Source organism: Ailuropoda melanoleuca, chromosome 13 (assembly GCF_002007445.2).
Source record: "Ailuropoda melanoleuca isolate Jingjing chromosome 13, ASM200744v2, whole genome shotgun sequence".
NCBI classification, from domain to species: Eukaryota; Metazoa; Chordata; class Mammalia; order Carnivora; family Ursidae; genus Ailuropoda; species Ailuropoda melanoleuca.
The window spans coordinates 45,584,021-45,604,688 of NC_048230.1; the positions used below are offsets into that span (position 1 = coordinate 45,584,021).

The window sequence follows — 20,668 nt, forward strand, 5'->3', positions numbered from 1 at the left end:
CCTCGGTCCCCTGAGTGCCCCAAAGGGGGCTGACAGCCTGTATCTGGAATCGAAACAGTGGCCCCACTTTTGCCCCGAGCCAGCCGGAGGAGCACAGGGACGAAGCCCTCACAATGGCTTGGAGAGCTGCCACGGGCTGGGCTGCTTGTCCTGCATAGAGAGCTCTGTGCTCGTCTCCAGGGTGGAGTGGGAAACGCGTGCCGAGCTTGGCCTGGCATGTGGGGGACCACGGGGCTGCCCCCTGCTTCCTCAGGCCCCCTGGTGCTTCCACACCCTGAGCCCGGGGGAGGCGGGCCCGTGGCTCTGCCCCGCCCACCCGAGGCCCCCCGGCCTGATGCGGCTTCTCGTTGCCCTCCCCATGACCCTCGTCTCAGCCTCTCTCTCTCTCTCTCTCTCCTGCCCTCCCCCCAATTTGGACACTCTTGCCTGCCCCCCCAAGTGCCTTTAATCTTGTCACTGCCCTTCTTGGGCCCCTTTCACGTCCGTCTGTCTTTGGGGAGGAGGTGGCTGACCCTGAAAGCAGGACTCAAGGTGAGGACACACGGGAGCCCTCCCCCGGGCTCTCCGGTACGTTCCGTGGCTCCCCTCTCCCTGCTTTCCGCACGCCGCTCCTCTGTCTCCTCCCCATGTGTCCATGTGTCCCTGCCTGCCCGTGACCCAGTGGCTTCCCCGAGGACCATCCTGGCCCGGCCCTCCTCCTGGCGGACCCCGGGCTGAGGCCCTGGAATGCACGTTTGTCAGCCGGGTGAGGGAGGGCGGCATTTCTGTCCCTCACCCGGGGCACCCACGAACCCCCTTTTCAGCAGCCAGTGCACAGTAGGGACACAGGAAACTGTTCTGCCTCTGGGGCCCACGAGGGGGTGGGCCTGTCCCAGGGCTGCTGGGCAAGGGGACCCTGTTCTGGGAAGTGCTAATGGAGGTCCCCTAGGCTCCCCCCGCCGGCCACGTGGTGGTGGGCGGTAGTGGCCAGGCCACTGCCTGCCACCTGCACGCCAGGATCCCGCTGACGCTGACCGGTCTGGGCAGGTGGCAGGGGTGGGCACAGGGACACTTCCTCGGCTGCCGGGAGGCCCCCTCCTGGTCCTGGCTCATGGTGGGCCTGCCCCCCAGCTGTGTTGGGGTCCTTCGGCGCAGCAGGACCCACTGTGGCGGTGCTGCGGTCAGACCACGGCCGTCTGGGTCAGCGTCAGGGTGGGGGGGGCAGGCCGCGGGGTCTCGGGCTGTGCTGCTCTGGGTGTGTCTCCGACCTGCCCTTTGCCCCATCCCGTTTCTCACTGCCCCTCACCCTGTGCCTAGAGGAGACCCCTGTCCTCCAGCTGCTTCGCCCCCTTGTCCGTGTGGGTCCCTCCTCGTCGAAGGCAGCAGCGTGCTGTGTCTGAGTGCCTGTCTGTTCGGTCTGGTCTTGGTGAGTGTCCGTGGGGGCCTCTTCCACCCACGTGGTCCCCAGGCCCCTGGGGCTTGCCTGCCCACACCTCCTGGGGCTCCGCTGTCTCCCGGCCGTTCTCAGAGCGGGGGAAGCTCCCCTGGGCTTCTGTGGGCAGGAAAACCCTGGTGCCAGCCTGGAGCCCAGAGGGATGGGCCTGAGCTGGGGTCCTCGTGCCCTCAAGCCTGTGGGGCCGCGCTCAGGGAGCCCATGGGTGCCGGCAGCCCAGCTCGGCCTTGCTCTGGTCAGGCTCTCCGGGTAGACCGTCCAGTCCAGGATGCCCAGCTCTGGTCAGGCTCTCCGGGTACACTGTCCCGTCCAGGAGACACTGGCCACATGGGACCGTTTCAGTTTTCACTAAATACAGTTAGCTACGCCTTAGGCTCCGGGAATCGGGAGGCAGGCCCCAGGAGGGCGGGCACTTTCCCCAGGTGACTGGGCCTCGGGGGAGGGGGGCCTGGGTCGTGCTAGGCCTGCGTCTGCGCTGGCAGTTTTGAAGGCAGCAAAGCTGGTTGGGGTTTGGTCGAAGCTGAGGCCCTCCTAAGGTGTTGGGGGCAGAGACCATCCCCCCACCGTCCTCTTTCCCTGGACAGAGCCTCTAGGTGGTGGGCGGTGGGGGGCCGTGTGCGGGCCTGTGGAGCCCGGGGGGGCGGGGAGAGCAAAAGGGTTCCCGTCTTCAGCTGTGGTGGGACTGTGGCTGACGTGAGGGCGTGCCTTGGGAGAGCATTTGCCCCAAATTTGAGGGGCTTCTGTGAGTAGCCAGAGCTGCTGGGTGGTGGGAGGTGTGGGTCCTGGGGATACTGAGTCACAGGGATGCTTGCCCCCATGTGAGAACCCTTGCCTGGACCCCAGGTTCCTCACCGGGAGGACCCTGCACGGGGGACGACCCCTGGAGGGGAGGGTGGCTCGTGGGGGGGCGTGGCCCTCGCAGCCCCTGGGCCACAGAGCTCTCTGAGGAGCGTGACCTCGTCCAGACTAGCAGAGTGTGTCCTTTCTACGTGGCCGGAGAGGTCCTGCTGGGACGCAGACAGGCGCCACCAGCCTTTTCCTGCGTGGATGCTGGGCACCGAGGCCCGGGGCTGGTTTCCGTGAGTGGGGGGTCGGCGCGTCTGGTTCCTCGGACCCACCGTGGGAGAGCAGCGTCCCAGGCAACAGCCGTGGAAGCGGAGGGAGGGAGGCCCCAGGAAAGCGAAAGGCTCTTGTGTGTTGTGTTTAGATTTGCTTAGAAATGTGCACGCGCTCGCGCAGGGACAGATCGCGGGCCTTCAGGACAGGTTCTCGGGGAATGTGGGCCCCCGGTGGGCCCTCCGCAAAGAGCGGTCACAGGCCCGGCCCGGCCCAGGGCTTCGGCACCGAGCCCCAGGGGAACCGCCTTGGGCAGTGCGCTTAGAGCCAGGTGCCCCGAGGCTGCTGTCCTGAGCTTCCCTGCAGGGAGAGGCAGCCGCTGCCTCCTGGGTAAACTGAGGCCACTCTGATGGGCAGCTGGCGGGGCTTGGCGAAGCCTTGGTGACTGGTTTGTGACACCAGACTGCACGTGTTTCCTCCCTAAAGTGTGTGCTTTCCGGAATCCTGTCCATCTAGAACCAGCCTTCTGCAAAGTCTCGCCCATGTATTATTTTTTTCTTGGCATGAATATAGTAAAAAATAATACATCTTTAAAAAGACATGGCCCAAAATTCTGACTCTGGAAGGAAAAGGTATTTTTGGAGGAAAAAACGGGATTTTTTTTTTTCTCCAAAAATAGGGCACTGTTTTCTTTTCCAGGCCGGCGGGAGACTTTCTGTGCAGCCCCTCGCTATTGGTGCTCAGACGCAGGCGCTGCTGGCGGACCCTGAGCCCAGAGCCGCCGCCGCAGGGTGGGCCCGTGCTTTCTGCCCCTCTGGCGGCGTCCTGTCCGCCAGTGCGCCAGGACTAACTGTGCTCTCCTCATTTCCAGTAAAGGCAGACCGTGCAGAGAGTCCCTGTGTGGATGCTGCCCTGGACACTCTAGGTACCGCGGGGCGTGTCGCACGGACCGACCATTGCTGCACGGCTCCCCACCTCCCCTCCCGCGCCAAACACTCTGCTTATTAGAGGTTCTAGACGAGCGAGGGCGAGGCTGCCGCCCCCCCCTGGCCCCCCAGGCCCCAATTCTGATTGGCAGCACGGCCTCCGCGGCCCTTGCCACGGAGCGCCAGGCCCCCGTGATTCCAAATGACCTCCCGCTGACGGAGACGGCAGCACCAACGTGCTTTTCTCCCCGAGCCCAACGATGCCCCGCTCCAAGCCGGAGGGGGGCCGGCCAGGGGCTTGGAAGCCCAGAACGGGCGCTGGTGGCTTCTGGGGTCCTCATCGCTCTCTGGCAGGCCCTTCCCCTGGGGCTCTCCCATCTAGCACCTCTACTAGGCACCCGCGGACGGCCGCTCCGAGCCGGCCGCCTCACCGGCGGGAGGCAGCTCCGTCCCACGTGTGCCGGGTCCCCGTGGTCCTGACACACCGGACACGCCAGAAAGCCAGAGGCCCTCGGCTCCCCCTTCCCACGACAGGCCTGGTTTAGGGCGGACTGGAAACGGGACGGTGGAGAAGCCGCCCCCATCCCAGCCCTCTGCACCGTGGGCTCCTTGTCCGCACCTTCACTCTGTCCACTGTCTGCTGTCGGGTGTGTGGAAGCGTCTGTCCTCTTGCTTGCTCTGGGTCCCCCCATCGCCCTCCCGCCTGCCTCCCTCCCTGACCAGTGCAGCGTGCAGCCCTGCGGTGTGTGGGCAGCTGCGCCCGCCTGTCCTCCCGTGCATGCGGCCCGTGCTGGCCCTGGAAGCAATGGTGTTGAGCGGCGGGCATGGGGAGGGGCTGTGCGGCAGGTCAGGGGCCCCAGGGCGGCGGCATGCTTGTCCATCTGCATCTGTGCATGCTCCGAGTCCCCTACCAGAGAGGGGCTTGGAGGCCTGCCTTCCCCCAACCTGTCCGCGTTGCCTGCGTGTCCCCAGAGGTAGGCGCTTGGGGGACACTCGCAGCCCCAGGAGCAGAGATTTGGGGTCCCGGCAGAAGCTGTCCTGCTTGTACAGAGCTTGTGGGGCCACAAGCTGGTCCCTTGGGTCAGGGGCTGTGGTCAGGCTGCTTGGGGACCGGAAGGGCCAGAGGTGCCCATGGCCCGTCCAGGAGCCCAGGCCAAGCTCAGCCTTGCTGTGTGCTGGTCCCACGAATGTCACTCCATCCTTTGCACTTTCCCTGGGCATCCGTGGTCCAGTGTGGGCAGGCCCGTCCTCCCTGTGGATGCTGGCTCCCTCACCGCTGAGCCGGGCCCCGGCTGTGCAGACCCAGGGGTGGCCGATGACAGGCGGGGCCTCCCACTTGCCCCGTCCCTGTTTGGCTGGCCCGGGTAGTTAGAGTTTCGCTGCGGGGTGGCAGGTGGGGGAGGAAAGGCTGGGGCTTGGCTTTCTCCCCCAGACCCTCCTGAACTTGCTCCCTGGTCCCGTGTGAACGCCAAAGCGCAGATGCCACGGAAGTGCCCTTTCACCCACACGTGGTCTCATCGCGGGCTCTTCCCCCCTGGAGCAGGTGGCCAGAGCCCCATCCTTCATGCTCGTTGGCTACTGTCCTGGGCCTGTAGGGTTAAGGCAGCCCTCCCTCGACACCTGTGGGAGCAGGAGCTGCTTGGGCACCTGGGCTGGGGCAGGTCTGGGTGGCCGGGGGCCGGGCACCTGTAGGCTGAGCTGTGCGAGTTTCGGCATCCACACAGTGGCCTCCTCTGGCAGAGTGCCCCTCCCTGGTCTAGACAGTCCAGCGGCTGGGACAGCAAGGCCTTCCTGTGGCTCCGTCCTCGAGGCAGCTGCATGGGGTGCATCTCCTGGGGGTTTGGTGGGGCCACCACTTCTTATGGTCTCCCTGGACCAGCTGTTGGTCTCCATTGGGAAGGAGAAGGTCATCTGTGCAGAGGGCCCCACGGCACCTGGATTTCGGCGTCCCTTGGCTCCCATCTGCCCATTCTTGGCCTTGAGCTGGGCCCAGCTGTTACGGGATGGGGCCAGCGTCCCGAGCAAGCAGACGCTTGCCCCACTCCTGAGTGGGATCCGCACTTGAGGTCAGCTTCCAGCTCTTGGGGGTTTCTTTGTTCCCTTCTTCCCTGTCCCATAAGACCTTTGATCTAGCAGACGGATGATCTCAGCTGCCTGGGGGAAGGGACGGGGCGCTGGCTGGGACTGCAGTGTCCAGGCTGGATAGACCAGGCCACTGGCCACTTCTTCTCCGTGGCCAGTCATGTCTGCGCCGTCCGAGGGGCCTGTCTCAGCTGTGGGTCCTGGTTGGGGCCAATGGAGGCTGCTGACCCAGGGGAGCCACAGTGGGGTCTGGCGATGTCTGAGGGGTCAGCAGGTGATGGCGGCTTCCCAGGGATAGCAGAGACCCCGCTGGGCCGCCGGGCAGTCTTGTTGCACGCCCCGGGGCCGTGCAAGGTCTGGCTCAGAGGCTGTTCCAGGACGTTCTGTGGCTCCTGCATGTGGCTGGGTGTGAGCAGGTGTGCCGGTCACAGGAGACTTGCTCTTAGACAGTGGGAAGCGTCCAGTGGGAGGAAGTGTGTGACCGCCAGTTCCCCGGGCCTGACCTGCACCTGGGCCATCGCAACCCATTCATGCCTTCTGGCTGCTGCCCTGAGCGTGCCAGAACCGTCCCCACAGTTTCCAAGAGACGCTGGGCTGGGGCCCCGAGGACCCCATGGGGCTGTGGCCGGCTGACCAGGGTCACCCATCCCTGTGGCCTGTTCCAGCAAGACGGCTGGCAGACGAGGCGTGTCCACTCCGTCCCTCTGGCAGCTTGGGCCTTCAGTCCCCAGACGCATCCTGTGTGTGGGTGTGGAGCCTGTGCCGGCCCTGGGTGCAGGGGAGCTGGACGGGCCGGCGCTCTAGAGCTGATAGCAGGCCCTTGCCCCTCCATGAGTCCCAGGCTTCTGCTCCCGACTCAGACCATTCCTCCAGGTGGCTCCCGGGGCAGAGGCCGGTGACCAGCTGCAGACCTCAGCCCTCCAGACCCTGGGGCAGGCGGAGGGGGGAGGGGGCTGCCGCGGGGGCAGGTATGGGGTGTGGAGGGTCAGGTAGGGGAACCACTGGCGTGGCCCACAGAAGGTGCCCAGGGAGAAGCCGCACCTGCAGGGCATTTTGGGGCCCTCATGTCGCCTTGGAGAGGGAGGCCTGACAGGACCGTGTGGAGAGGGCTCTGGCACCTTCCTGTAGCACCGAAAGTGATTTAAGTGTCCACTGACCGCCCTCCAGCCAGGCCGAGCCCCTGAGTGGCCCTTGGAGTGCCCACACCCCCTGCACATCCCCCCCCACGTGTAGGCATCAGCTGTGAGCGGATGGTGGGGTGTGAGCGTTCTTTCCAGAGTGACTTCTCTTGCTGTCTTTCTGTGTGTGTCCGCCCGCCTGTCGGTCCTCGTGGGAGCAGTCAGAAGGTCAGTTTGAAAGACCGTGTCTTCTCCAGCCCCCGAGGCGTGGCTGCCAAGGGGAAGGGGTCCCCGCAGGCCCAGACCGTCCGGCGGTCACCCAGTGCCGACCAGAGTCTGGAGGACAGTCCGAGCAAGGTGCCCAAGAGCTGGAGCTTCGGGGACCGCAGCAGGGCACGGCAGGCCTTCCGGATCAAGGGGGCTGCGTCCCGACAGAACTCGGAAGGTGGGTCAGGCTGCTGCCCTCCCGTGGTCCAGTCGCCCCTTGGGCCCCTTTGAGCAGCGGCTCCCTCTTTCCCCTCTTCTTTGTGAGGTGAATTCATGTAACATAAAACCAGCCACTTTCCTGCCAACAACTCAGCGGCAGTGACCACATTCACAGTATTGAACAGAGACTGCCTCTCTTGTTCCGGAGCATTCCACGCCCCAAGGGAGACGTGTGCCTGTTAGCCGTCCCTCCCAGCCTCGGCCACCAACAGTCTCTTCTGCACATTTCACACACGTGGAGTCACACGCCATGTGTGCCTATTTCCAGATGCTTCCGTGCTGGGCTGCCACTCAGGCTTCATGCCTGCGTGTGGAGGGCTGACGTGCCGTCGTTTCCTATGGCCGTAGCACACTGGGGCTGCCCCTCCGTCCACTTTTCAGCCATTGCGTGGGCCTCTCCTTGTGGCCTTGGTGGGACAGGGTGGGTTTCCAGAGCGCCTGGTGCTGCTCTGGGGACTTCCCTGACGCCGTCCCCAAAGAGCGTGTGCTGTGGCCCCCTCGGTCCCTGGGCGCGGCTTAGCCCCTCACGGGCCGTGTCTCCTTCCACCCAGAAGCAAGTCTCCCTGGGGAGGACATCGCAGAAGACAATAAGAGTTGTAACTGCGAGTTTGTGACCGAAGATCTGACCCCGGGCCTCAAAGTCAGCATCCGGGCCGTGTGGTGAGGCACTCAGAGTCCGGGACAAGGGGCCTCCCCACACAGTCCAGAAGGGGTGCTGTCCGCTGTCCCTGGGGTGCGGGTCCTTTGGGGCTGGTGTGAGGGCACGTGCTCTGCTGAGACACCTGCGTCTGATGATTCCGTGGGCCCTCCTGTCACGGCTGTCCCCTGCCCATCCCGGGTGTGGAGCACCGATGATCTGAGGGGGCGGCCGGGAGCTGCCCCCACAGGGGTCCCTGTTGGACGAGGGTCTGTCTGCACCCCAGGCCCGGGCGTGGCCTGTGTACTGGGCAGGTGGGTGGCTGGGCCAGGTCACCACCGTGACAAGTCCTCTGGCGGGTGTTCTGGGAGATGCTGAGAGGGCCTGGGGGGGGCGGCGCAGGGCTCACGGTTGTGCTCCCCCAGTGTGATGCGGTTCCTGGTGTCCAAGCGCAAGTTCAAAGAGAGCCTGCGGCCATACGACGTGATGGACGTCATTGAGCAGTACTCGGCCGGGCACCTGGACATGCTGTCCCGCATCAAAAACCTGCAGTCCAGGCAAGAGCCCCACCCCTGCCTGCCCAGCCTGGGGCTTGGAGGCCGGGTCCTTCTGGGCCAAAGCCGGCGTGGTACCAGTGGGGTGGCGTCCCTCAGGGGCCAGCATGGGGGTGGGGTGCAGCACGGGGGTTCCACAGGCGGCCCCCCCAGAGTGGGGGGTGGTGGACAGGCTGCAGGGATACGGTGGTCAGCCCTGCCTGCTGCTGCCTCTGGGCCATTCTCTCTGGCCCCACACCAGCCCTACGTGGGCATCCTGCTGTGTCCTCATGTGGTCTGTTTGTTTGAATATTTCTGTTGTGTCTCCCTTCTCACCCTCCTGCCCCTGCTATGGTGGGTGAGCGTGTATGTGTGTGTGCATTCACATGCATGTGCACACACGTCTTGTGTGAATGTGCACACGTGTGTGCACGTGTCTGGGTATCTGGGGTCAGACTCATAGGTGCATGTGTGCACACACGTGTGTGTACGTGTGTCGTGTGCACGCATGCACACACGTGTTATGCATGTGTGGTGTGTGCATGTGCCTCTGTGTATGCTGTGCCACGTACCCATGTATGTGTGAGCCATGCACACTTCTGTGCGTGTGTGTTGGGGATGGGGTAGTTCTCTTAGGACATGAGGCTGCGGATTCGTGAGCCCCATCAGGAAGCAGGGCTACTACATGGGAACAGAGAGGCTTGTCCACCGTCCCTGCCTCACGGGAGGTCCCCGGTCCCCCAGCCGGAAGCAGGGATGGGATGCATGGCGGAGGCACGGCGGTGGCCAGGTGCACACTGCTCTGGTTTTGTGCAGCTGTACGTGTGTGAGGATAGGGTTCTCACTCCGTGACTTACCTGCACACCCATGTACAGGTGTGTACACACGTGCACACAGGACGCATGTCCACTCCTGTGTGCACACACACTGGCACACACACGGACACGTGCACATGCGTGGAGACACATGCACACATGTGCACACATGGACACACCTGGACAGACATGCACAATGGGCACACAGTGCACACACGCACACACATGCAATGCTTGCACACAAGTACTGCACAATGCACATATGCACATGCCTGTACACATGTATGACACGCGGACACACATGCACACATGGGCACACTCTCAGCCTTGTGCCCGCATACATGCATTCTCTACCTCCACGACACGCACGTACCCCAAATACACACGTGCTCACAGGTGTGTACCCTCTGCCACATCAAAACAAGCGTGAGTGCACATGTGTGTTTGTGGGGTCTGTGAGGAGCCCACAGGGCTGTTGGTATGGGTCTGTCCTGAAATGGGTCCTATGATTCTGCCAGTCACTCCCCCGCCTGCCCAGGGTCCCTCAAACTGGGCGACTGCAGGTTGTCTGGGCCCTAGCTGGGAGAAGGTCTGGCTGGTCAGGGGACGGTCCTAGGGGGTCAGCCCAGCTCCCCACCCCCTGGCAGGAGTGAAGTCCTCATTCTGGGGAGGTCAGTGTGCGCCTGCCTTGGGGTGTTTCCCCAGTCCTGCAGCGGGATGCCCAGGAGGGCTCTCTCTGGGCCTGAAGCTGCTCCTGGGGGGCAGGGAGCCAGGGGGTGGTGACCCCTTCCTCCACACGGGCTAAGGCTAGGAAGCCGATGGCTCACCCCAGAGCCTCAGCTAGACCTATGCTGTGCGTGTGAACAGATGTGTATGCAGTCGTGTGTGTGTGATCCATGGGAGTGTGAGTATGTGTGCAAGCGTGTGTGGACTGGGTGCAAACCTGTGTGTGTGGAGTGTGTGTGTGTGTGTGTGCTCACATGTGCACGTGCACACGCACAGATGCATGTGTGAGAGAGCAGTGCAGTGTCTCGGCCGCTGGGTCTGTTCCTACATCTCTCTCATGGAGGCTGATTTCTTCACCAGGCTCTTCTGTCCTAAACTTTCCCTTTCCCTCCCTTTCTGTCTGGAAAACAACACAAAGGGACCACCCCAAGGAGCCGGGACGTACTGCCCTCGCCGGCGTCCTTGGGTCCGTGCCCTGCTCGCCCGGGTGGACGGACCGGCTCCCCTGCCCGCGCTTGCCTGGGCACGGGAGACATTGGGCGCCTCTCCGGTCGGGCGAGCGTGGCGGCCGCCGTGCTCCACGTGGAGCGCCTCTCTGCCGACTCCCCTTCCGTGCTCTTCACGATGCATTTGCTGGTGTCTCTTTTCTTGTTCACTCACCAGGATAGATATGATTGTGGGCCCCCCACCCCCTTCAACTCCCCGGCACAAGAAGTACCCCACCAAAGGACCCACGGCCCCTCCGAGAGAGTCACCCCAGTATTCACCTAGGTCAGGATGCCAACCCTCTCCCGCCTTGTCTCTGTGGAATGGCCAGCCCCCTTCACCCCAGGCCACATGACGGCAGCACCTGCCCCGCATCTCCCACAGAGCAGCATCGGGGGAAGGCTGGGCCCGTGGGCCCGGGTGGGCAGCGTCAGGGTGCCCTTGAGCTGCTCCCCTTGGCAGGGTCTGGGGAAGCTTGCCACGGGGGGGCTCCTTTCCATGGACATCCCGAGTGATGTCTGCCTGGGGGGTGTTCCTGGGCAGAAGCAGAGGGGCGCCACCGCGAGGATCAGATGTGTTCAGAGCCACAGGGCTCCATGGCTGGAGGGGTCCTTCCCGCCCCAGCCCCTCTGGGGCTATCCCTTCAGTGGGGCCGACCTGGGCTGTTCCACGCATCTGAGCAGGTCCTGTTGCTTCTCTTGCCTTTGAGGTCTTGTGAAGCATAAATAGGAAAGTCCCTGCCAGGTGCCCAGCACTGAGGGAGGGTCCCAGGGAATGCCCGAGACTCGTGGAGCTTTATTTCCAGCCATCAGCATGAGCACCAGCGAAGCTGGTCCTGGCTGACGGGCGCGGAGGACGGCGAGGCCACGGTTAGGTGGTGAGTTGGTAGAAGTGACGGATTGGAGCTTCAGAGCCTTCCTGCCTCCAGGGACGATTCAGCTGATGCATGTGACCTGCTCCCCTTGGGCAGGTCTGGTCAGCTGGGGGAGAGTAGAGCCCCTGGGACAGGGAGGAGGGCAAGGGCGGAGGGGCCCGAGAGCATCCCAGAGGCCAGCAGGGATTCCGGCCACTGGGTGCAAGCTGGCCGGAAGAAGGGCTGGTGTGTCTGACCCATCCTCCCCGTGAGCCTGGATTTCCACCCGTGAGGCAGACGGTCAGCACCCAGGACAGCTCAACCCGGGGGCTCTTCCAGGAGAAAGGAGTCCCTGAGTGAGCAGGCCTGACCCAGGGCAGCCTCAGACAGTGTTTGCTGGTCCGTGTTCTCCAGCCTCGAGACTCGAGCCCATCCTTCTGCTGTGGGGGAGGGGGGGCGTTGGGGCCTTAGAGCCATGAGCCAGGAAGGTCCTGCAGGCCTCAGGGCCCCCAGGCCTCTGGACCACTGCAGCCAGAGGCCACACAGAGTCATACAGAGAAGGGGCCGGAAGGACAGTGTGGGTGCACGGGGGTTAAACCTGAGTCCTCCCCCCAGGCCTAGGGGAGGGATGGCGCAGGCCCCTTGGAGGTCCCGTTCCCAACCCCCCGCCAGCGGCAGCTCCAGACTCCCAGTGGGACCGGCCAGGCAGGTGGCCCGTCATGTGGCAGGGGTGAAGGAGCTGAGCACCTATGCCTGGACTGTGTGGACACCAGAGAACCCTTCTCCCTCTCCATTCTCCACTGGCGTCTGCTTGGAGCCCGAGGGCCCCGCTGTCCCCCAGCCGCTCCTTGACTTTGGTGCATGAGGCAAGCATGCCGCTCCGTAGCGCATGAGGCTGCCCCGTGGCTGACGCGAGTCCCAACCCTTCTCTGCTTCAGGCAACAGAAAGGAAAAGCCCCCTGAGCCCCGCTCCCCACCAGAGGCAGACAGGGCAGCCTGTGGGTGAGGAAGGACGCTGACACGTGGCCCCAGCCAGCTCACAGGGCGCCTGCCAGGATGTGGGAGCCGAAATGTGACGAGTGTGCTTTGTGCTTGAGGCTCCTGGCCCAGCCTCAGCCGCGGGGGGACTGCCGTGCGCCCACCAGGCGCGGAGTGGCCGACCAGCGGCTTGCAGACAGCCGGGGTCTTTGTTTCTGAGTGAGCTCCCACGCGACCTGTGGGTCTCTGGCGCGGAAGGTTAGGAGCCCACACTGCAGCGGTGGCCCCTTCTGAGCCCTTCGGTGGCCCTTCCGGCTCTGCCGGGGACTGTGCTGATGTCCCCCTCCCACGTAGGAACCTCCTTTGCCTCTTGTCACCTCCTCTGAGACAAGCTCTGCTGCGTTCTGCATCCCACACACGTGTTGGCACAGGCACACGTGCACACGCACAGCAAGCACACACAGACTCTCCCCCTGGTTGGCAGCGGCTCTGTCTGACCCTCTGTTGTGCGTTGGCGGTTTCCTGTGTCGGTCTGTGCCCCTCCCCCGTCCGGTGTGCATGGAGCTGTGGCTCTCGTCATCTGCTTCTGTTCCTGCCGCACACGTGGAACTCCGCCCTCCCCAGACCCCAGTTGGGCTGAGGACCCTGTGGCACGATGTGTAGGAGTAAAGCTCGGGGCTGGGGGCAGGGTGCAGGAGAGGGGAGCTGAGGGGCGCGTGGTCCCAAGCCCCTCCACTTTACTCCTTGCTAATGCCAGCCCTCTGGGACGCAATGGGAGGGGAACAGGCCCCTCAGGTTCAGAAAGCAGGGCGAGACCAGGTGCCCCACGTCCGCCTGTCCTGGTACCCTGCTCCCCCCCAAGTCGGCTCTGGGCTCAGCCTGGGGCCTGGATCTGGGGGCCTGTGGCCTGGCCCAGGAGGAGAGGGTCACGGGCCCCGCCACACCCACCCGAACTCATGCTGGGGGGTGGGGTCTCTTCCCGGCAGAGTGGACCAGATCGTGGGGCGGGGCCCAGCGATAACTGACAAGGACCGCACCAAGGGCCCAGCCGAGGCAGAGCTGCCGGAAGACCCCAGCATGATGGGTCGGCTGGGGAAAGTGGAGAAGCAGGTAGGAGGGGCCGACGGCCTCTGCAGGCGGGTCCTCGAGCTCCAGGGGTGGGCCACTGCTCTCTCCTGGGAGCAGGTCCTCAGGGGCCATGCACAAGACCTGGGACTCGGAGCCTGCTTCTGGGGGCCAAGGAAAGGAGCTGGCCATTCCCTCCCTCTGTAGGGTTTACTCCAAGGGGCCACACGCATGGGTGGGGTCAGAGCTGAGCTCCTGCTGCGTTTGCTTCCTACTGCTTCTGTACCTCCATGGGGGGCAGCCTGGAGTCCCTGCACCTCCGGAGAATAGCCTGGGGTCCCCACCTCTAACAGGCAGCCTGCGGTCCCCCAACTCTGATGAGAAGTCTATGGCCCCCACCTCCCGGGAGCAGCCTGGGGTCCTCTCACTTCCTGGGAACAGCTTGGAGTCCCCCACCTCTCACAGGCAGCCCCGGGGTCCCCACTTCTAGCAGGCAGCCTGGGGTGCCCCCGCGGACGAGCAGCCCGGCCCCCCCCCCCCCAGAGAGCTCCAGGCCTGGTCCAGCAGCTCCCCTTGCAGGTCTTGTCCATGGAGAAGAAGCTGGACTTCCTGGTAAACATCTACATGCAGCGCATGGGTATCCCCCCGACGGAGACCGAGGCCTACTTCGGGGCCAAGGAACCAGAGCCGGCGCCGCCGTACCACAGCCCCGAGGACAGCCGGGAGCACGGGGACAGAAACGGCTGCATCATCAAGCTCGTCCGCTCCGCCAGCTCCGTGGCTCAGAAGAACTTCTCGGCGCCCCCCGCCGCGTCCCCCGCCCAGTGCCCACCCTCCACTTCATGGCAACAGCAGTGCCACCCACGCCAGGGCCACGGCACCTCCCCCGTGGGGGACCACGGCTCGCTGGTGCGGATCCCGCCCCCGCCCGCCCACGAGCGGTCGCTGTCTGCCTACAGCGGGGGCAACAGGGCCAGCACGGAGTTCCTGAGGCACGAGGGGGCCCTGCGGGACAGCGACACGTCCATCTCCATCCCGTCCGTGGACCACGAGGAGCTGGAGCGCTCCTTCAGTGGCTTCAGCATCTCCCAGTCCAAGGAGAACCTGGACGCGCTCAACAGCGGCTATGCGGCCGTTGCGCCCTGCGCCAAAGTCAGACCCTACATCGCGGAGGGCGAGTCGGACACAGACTCGGACCTCTGCACCCCGTGCGGGCCCCCGCCGCGTTCCGCCACTGGGGAGGGCCCTTTCGGCGACGTGGGCTGGGCCGGGCCCCGGAAATGAGGCTGCCCGCCGGCCTCTCCCTGACTCTTGGCCTTCCAGGTTTGCAGATGGGACTCTCGGGGGCCCTTTCCTCAGAGTGACACGGTGGGGGGGGGGCTGCGCAAGGCGACAGGCGGGCGGGGGGCCCCTTGGTCTCAGGCAGGGAAAGCTGACTAAAGTTCTTTTTTAACGAGGGGCAGCCAGGCCGGCCGTGCCCGCTCTGAGACCGCTGGCCGGGGCCTGAACAGGGGTGATGGCTGAGGACAGAGCCCCGGTGGTCGGGAGGAGGCGTGGCGTCAAGGAGCAGGGCCCGGGGCGAGGGTGGCAGCTAGGGGCAGGATCAGAGGCCCGTGAGGCGTGGTGGGGAGGGAGCCTAGGCCCGTGGCTATGGCTGGCCCCTTGGGTGTGGCTTGTCCTTGTCCCTCCGTCCCTGCCCCTTGCTAGTTCGCACACGGCAGGCATGATGGGTGGTCTTCCAGAGAGCTGCTGGTCAGCGCCATGTCCCCCCACCCTGGGGTCTGAGCCAGTCCCTCCCAAGTCCGGGATGCTGGCCTGGAGAGGAGGGGTGGGGCCTCAGGACCTCCCAGCTTTGGCTCCTGGGGAGAGGGGCTGCTCCATAGGTTTCTGGAAGAGGGTCCTTGGAGGCCCCCCCAGCCACAGGAGATCTGGGGATGGCCACCCCCATGTTTTCTCTGTTCTGTTCTCTCTGGGCAGCAGCTGCCAGGCCACGGCCAGCACTGAAATGGAGACCTGTGTGCAGGGAGCGTGCTGGGTGGCTGGGGGCACCCCCCGGGCTGGGCTTCTGTTTCCAGGTCCCAGGGCCAGGCGGGTTGTGGTGACCAGATTCGCCTGCTATCTTTCACTGGGGGCCCTGCCTCACTGGTCCCTCATTGGCGCCTCGACAGGACCCAGGGCTGAATGACGATGCCCTAACCCCTGGGAAAAGCCTTCAAAGCCCCTCAAGGTTTGGTGGGACTCCCTCCCCCTGCGGAGCTGAAGCAGCTCTATCCTGGAGGAAGCCTCTTTTGTCCCCACCGGGGCTGACCGCCCACCCACCTGCCCTCCACTGACCCGTCCCTTGGCTGTGACTTCTTGGGAGTCAAGGATGCCCGTCTCCACCCTGGGCCTCAGGAAGCAGGGACCCATCTCTCCTGTGGTAGGCACCTTGGCCCCAGGGACAGCAGCTTTGGTGTCTCCCTTCTGGGCCCTCGGCAGTCGGTGTGTGGGGGCATCTGGCATTTGGAACCACAGGTCTGGGCACCTGGCACCCTTTGAGGCAGTGACTCCTGGTGCACTAGGGCTGGGCGCAGTGAAGCCCGCTATGGAGCTTCCTCCCCCGAAAACTAGCTCCTGGGAGAGCCCTGTTGTGACTTGGACCAGAAGTGGTCAGTGGGACAGTCGGTCCCGTCCTCTGGGAAGAGCGTGGAAAGCTGTATCTGAGGGTCCTGGGCCCCGGGCATGGGGTCCTGGTGCTCAGAGATCTTTGGGGAGTGATTGACCACGCGATGGCCACAGCAGCAGTCTCCGCCCCCTCCCCTTGCCAGGACACCCCGGGTCCTGCTGTAGGGACCTCCTTGCCCGACGGTCAGCCAGACGCTGGGCCGGCCTGTGCTTGCCCCAGGGTGTGCCCAAAGTGGGGGGACGCAGGCTGAGAGTTGGGAACCGCTGCTCATGTCGGGGCCCCAGCACGGAGGCCCACCTTCCCAGCCTCTGGGAGGGGCAGGCATGGGAGTAAGTGGCCACGTGGCCTGGAAGGGAGGCGCTCTGGAGCCCCGCTGGCTTTCCCTTGCGCTGGTGAACCTCGTTCCTGAGGGCAGTGTTTCTGTGGCCCTGGGCCTCACGGTGGTGAGAATAGTCCCTGCCGGTGCAGATACTGTGGGCACTTGGTGTGGCCTGCGTGTCGTGGCCCAAGGAAGTGGGCCCTCCCATCACTGCCTCCCTCTGGGCTCAGCCCCCTTCACCCTCCCACCATGGGAGACTCAGGCTGCAGGCCCTCAGGCAGGGCATGAGCAGGTGGCCCCTGAGCTGAGTACGGCCACATCCGTCCCACGCTCTGGCCAGCCGTTCTCGAGGCCCTGGGAGAGTTAGAGCCATGATGCCGGCCACAGGGACCCCTCCCCGTCTCGGTCGTCGGGGCTCCAGGCCCTGAGAGGAGGGGCCTTTTGTGCGCACAGAAAGACGGCTGTCCCACACACTCCCTGTGCCGTGTGCCCTGGAGGCCGGAGGAGCTGGCCTCAGACGGGCAGGAGAGGTCTCGGGCTGCAGCAGGAGGGATGGTGTGAGGTCTCCTGCATGCAGTCTCTGTCCCCTTGGAAGGGAGGCTGGTTTAGGGGCACAGTTCAGGAGGTGGTGTCGTAGAGGCCCCTTCTTGGGACCCTCAGACCCGGGCCTGAGCCGTGTGCACCCCCTTCCCCAGGGTCCCCCCCTTCAGAGAAGCAACAGCAGGAAGAGGCTGGTGCTTTCATGGGGAGTGTGTGGGGGGGTGTGACGCGAGCGTGGCTCAGGGCAGTCGTCACGCCTTAGGAAAGGTGTCCTAAGACCAGGGTTAGGCTGGAGTCTGCGTCCCCCCAAGGCCACGCTCCTGTGCTCACTTTCACACATGTACCCATGCAGCATGCGAACACAGGCTCACACATGGGTGTGCCCACACGTGCACATACACACTTGCCCACACGTGTACGAGCACACGTGTGAACACACGTTTGCACACATTATGTGCACACACCGCGTTCCTGACTTCGGTGGCCCTTCGTCTGATCTCTGTCTGGGTCTGCCCACTTTAAGCCCCAAGGAATGAACAACTTTGAGTGACAGGCGGCCCTTGGCTGGGGTTCTGGTTGTCCCAGGCTCCTGGGCAGCACGGGCAGAGGGGCCACTGGGGCCCATCCAGGGTCCCACGCGCTCACATCCACTGGCCCAGCAGCTGTCCAGAGCCTCTGGTTGGCTGGATGCCGCGACATGGCTTGGGCTGGGCCGGGGAGATCTGGGTGTCCGGTTGTGACCCTGGGGCCCTGGCCGGCTCCCTTTGCCCTCCTTGGCCACGTGGGTGTTGTCCCCTCCCTCACTGGCATGTTGTGGCCCCACATCTCCCCCTCGTCCACATAAACTCGTGAGCCATGGCCTCACTAGGCCTCCCTGGAGGATGGAGGGGCCTGGCCAGGTGGCAGAGTCTCCCCCTGGCCTGCCCACATGTCCCCTCCCTATGGGAGGCCACAGTTGTCCCCTCTTCTGCGGGCACTGGCCTCAAGCCTCCATTTGGAGGCTCCGGGACCCCACACCGCAGGGGCTGCTCTCTAGAAGCATATCGGGTTAGAGCAGGAGGAGTCGGGACCCGCCCCGTGGTCAGCCCTAGTCTCCGAGCCCAGAACATGCATGCCAGCCAGGCAGGGTTGGCGTCTTTAACATGGTGATTTAGTTTAACTGACCTTCTCCCCTCGTACCAGGCTGGAGCCCCCCGGTGGTCACGGATTCGACACATTAACACAGGAGAGAAGGGGGAGGCAACCTCTCTTCCGCCGGCCCCCACGTTCAGGGGGTACTTCATGGGACAGGTGCTCCCCGCCTGTGCTGTTTGTGGATGGCATCAGCCCTGAGACCTTTCTAGATGCTTCTTGAAGCCAGAGGTGTGGACGGCCCCTGGGAGGCCTTTGTAGAAATGCTGATGTTTGTGTCTATTTCGTATTCACCCCAAATTGTAAATAATGTAGAGAGCGGCGGGCACAGGCACTCGTCCCTGGTGCTGTGCTGCACGACCAGAGTGACGACAGTGTCCCGCCCTCTGATGTCACAAGCCCCTGAAATAAACGTGGTGTGCAGAGGGACGGTCTGACAGCCCATGGAGGGTTTGGGGGCACCCAAGCAGGGTGGCTCAGTCCCGAGCAGCTGGTGCGGTTCTGTGCCCCTGGTGCCCCCCAGTGCTCACTGGCTTAGAATCAGACGCTCCCTTCCCTGACCGACGCTGTCCTGAGGGGTCCTCAGTTGCCTTCCATGGTGGTGATGTGGACACACCTGCCCTCTGTGACCCCGGAGAAGATCTGCAGGCCCCCTACTTGGATGGCCTGATCCTGGGTGAGGGGCAGGAGGGCTCCGTGGGGCCCAGAAGTAACAGGCTGCCTGCTTCTAGCACTCAGGGGAGCCTGTGTGCTGTCCCAGGCCAGCTGCCCTCCTGAGTTCCTGCCCCCAGGGGCAGGCTCCACTGGGCCTCTGCCAAGCACTAAGTAGGAGAGACAACCAAGGAGGGCTTCCTGAAGGAGGCGGTGTGGTGGGATTGGGGGCTTGCACCTCTCTTCTCTCTAAGGGACCCAGGAAAGCCAGTGGCCCAGGCCAGGACACTGGGTAACCCCTGGAGTGTGCACAAGTGGGGGCCACGGTTCGCTGGATATGCCATCTTGTGAGGGGTGGGGGCTGACGTCTACCCCAGGAGGAGACGTTGGAGGGAGAGAGGCTTCAGCAAACAGGGTAGAGAGAGCCGAGGAAGAGACGGTCCCTGGCAGGCGAGACCCTCCGTCAGCCTCTTAAAGGCATCTGTGGGGTTGGAGGAGCCATGGCCTCGTCTGAGACACCTGTATGCACGTCTCTGGCCGCCAGAGGACGCAGGGAGACCCTGGGGACCGCCCAGATCAGGTGCAGGGGGAGGGGGCCCTGGGGGGGTGGCCCTCAGTCCTGGCCCTCCCACGCCACACACCCAACTCTGTCTGGGTTTCATAATGTCGTTGCCTTAATGCACGTTGACGGAAATTCACCGAGGTCGCCCCAGGCGCCCGGCGTCTGCCCGGCACCACACCGGACCCTGCCCCCTGCTCGTCGGCGGGACCAGCTCCACGGATGGACGCAGAGTGGGCAGTGGACCTGGAGCCGGCCTCGCGCCCACCAGGACCTTTCTCGCTCCGCCCTGCGCCCGCCCTTGCCGCCCGCTGCCCTGCGGCCCCCCTGCGTTGCTGCCTTGGCCGTCTGCACTTTGTTCATACTCCAAAGAATACTTCATGATGCCTTCAGTACGACGCACACATCGACCACGTGTACGCACCCCTGCACCGCAGCCGCCGGGCCTTTTCGTTTTCGTGAATGTGTTACCACCGCACACCTGACCCTCGACTCGCGCATTGTCCGTTTTCTAGGGATAGACGCCCAGGGAATGAACTCTAGCTTGGTACGGACCAGCCAAGATGAGAGCTTGCTCAACTCACTGTCAGGTTGGCACTTGTCCCCGAGAACGGGGCCCAGCCCGGGTTTGCTCAGTGACTTCAGAGGTGGAATCTGGCAGCAGGGACGCATGTGAAAAGTTCTGGAAAGTTCTACTGCCATGGGGACCTTTTGGATGCCCAGTGGACCTGTGCACTTAGTAAAACACAGTGATTCAACCTGCTTGGTGTGTGGCCTCTTTCGTCTTGGACACCGTCTCTGGGGCCTGTGGTCCTGTCTCGGGGGGCGTGCTCCCAGGGCAGGGACGCGCAGTGTCCAGGCTCAAGGCCTGGGGTCTGCCTGTGTCCTTTGCTGCCATAATGAAGGACACGCACTGGTGGCTTCAAACAGTAGAAACCCACGCTCGCTCCCCGTGCCCGGGCCCGAGTCGGCTGAGCTCCTGCCGGTGGCCCTTCCCTCTGCACTTGGGAGCAGGCGTGCGGGGAGAGGAGCCTCTGGCCCGGGCGAGCTCCCTGGTCCAGCACGTGAGCCCAGGTCCTGGGCGTGAGTTCCATGCACGTAGGTCCGGTGCAGATCTAGACCGTGCTGCTGGCTCTCGGCTTGGGGCTCTGTTGTCCTTGGTCCCCCCGCCGCACCTCCGTCACCCCAGCCTCTGCACAGGCCCAGCAGACTGAGGTGCAGGAGTTGGGGCAGACGCTGCCATCCTATCTCCCGCCCTGCAGTGTCCTGGGTGAGGGCCTGGCTGCAGTCAGGTCTGAGATGCTGTGGGAAGCTCAGTCCGTGCATGCTTCCAGCCATGCTGCCCCCTGCCCTGCGGAATTGCTACCCTGCTGGACCCTCCCTGGGCCTCTCGGGACTCAGCTGAGCAGGAAGAACAGCTGGACTGGGGCCAAGAGGCAGAGCCCTTTCCTGGATGAGTGCCCAGGCTTGCTGACCTCAGTGGGGCTCAAGGCCCGCGGTCCCCTTGGCCCTCTGGCAGACCTGGCCACCAACCAGAGGCCTTTGTGCTGCAAGACTTCCAGAAATTTCTGGGGTGCCTGGGTTTTCTGGAGAACTGGTCCAGGCTCCAG

General features: G+C 64.3%; 1 protein-coding gene across 1 annotated transcript in view; it reads left to right on the forward strand.

Annotated features, from left to right (window-relative positions):
- The window catches only part of LOC100471635 (potassium voltage-gated channel subfamily KQT member 2), a 40,417-nt gene extending 20,601 nt beyond the window's left edge, over positions 1–19,816 (forward strand). The window contains exons 12-18 of the mRNA XM_034641561.1: positions 3,360–3,413; positions 6,836–7,059; positions 7,652–7,760; positions 8,163–8,294; positions 10,475–10,582; positions 13,115–13,238; positions 13,773–19,816. Coding sequence (XP_034497452.1) covers positions 3,360–3,413; positions 6,836–7,059; positions 7,652–7,760; positions 8,163–8,294; positions 10,475–10,582; positions 13,115–13,238; positions 13,773–14,477 — 1,456 coding nt within the window. The 3' untranslated portion in view covers positions 14,478–19,816. The remainder of the gene's footprint in view (positions 1–3,359; positions 3,414–6,835; positions 7,060–7,651; positions 7,761–8,162; positions 8,295–10,474; positions 10,583–13,114; positions 13,239–13,772) is intronic.
- The last annotated feature ends 852 nt before the right edge of the window (positions 19,817–20,668 follow it).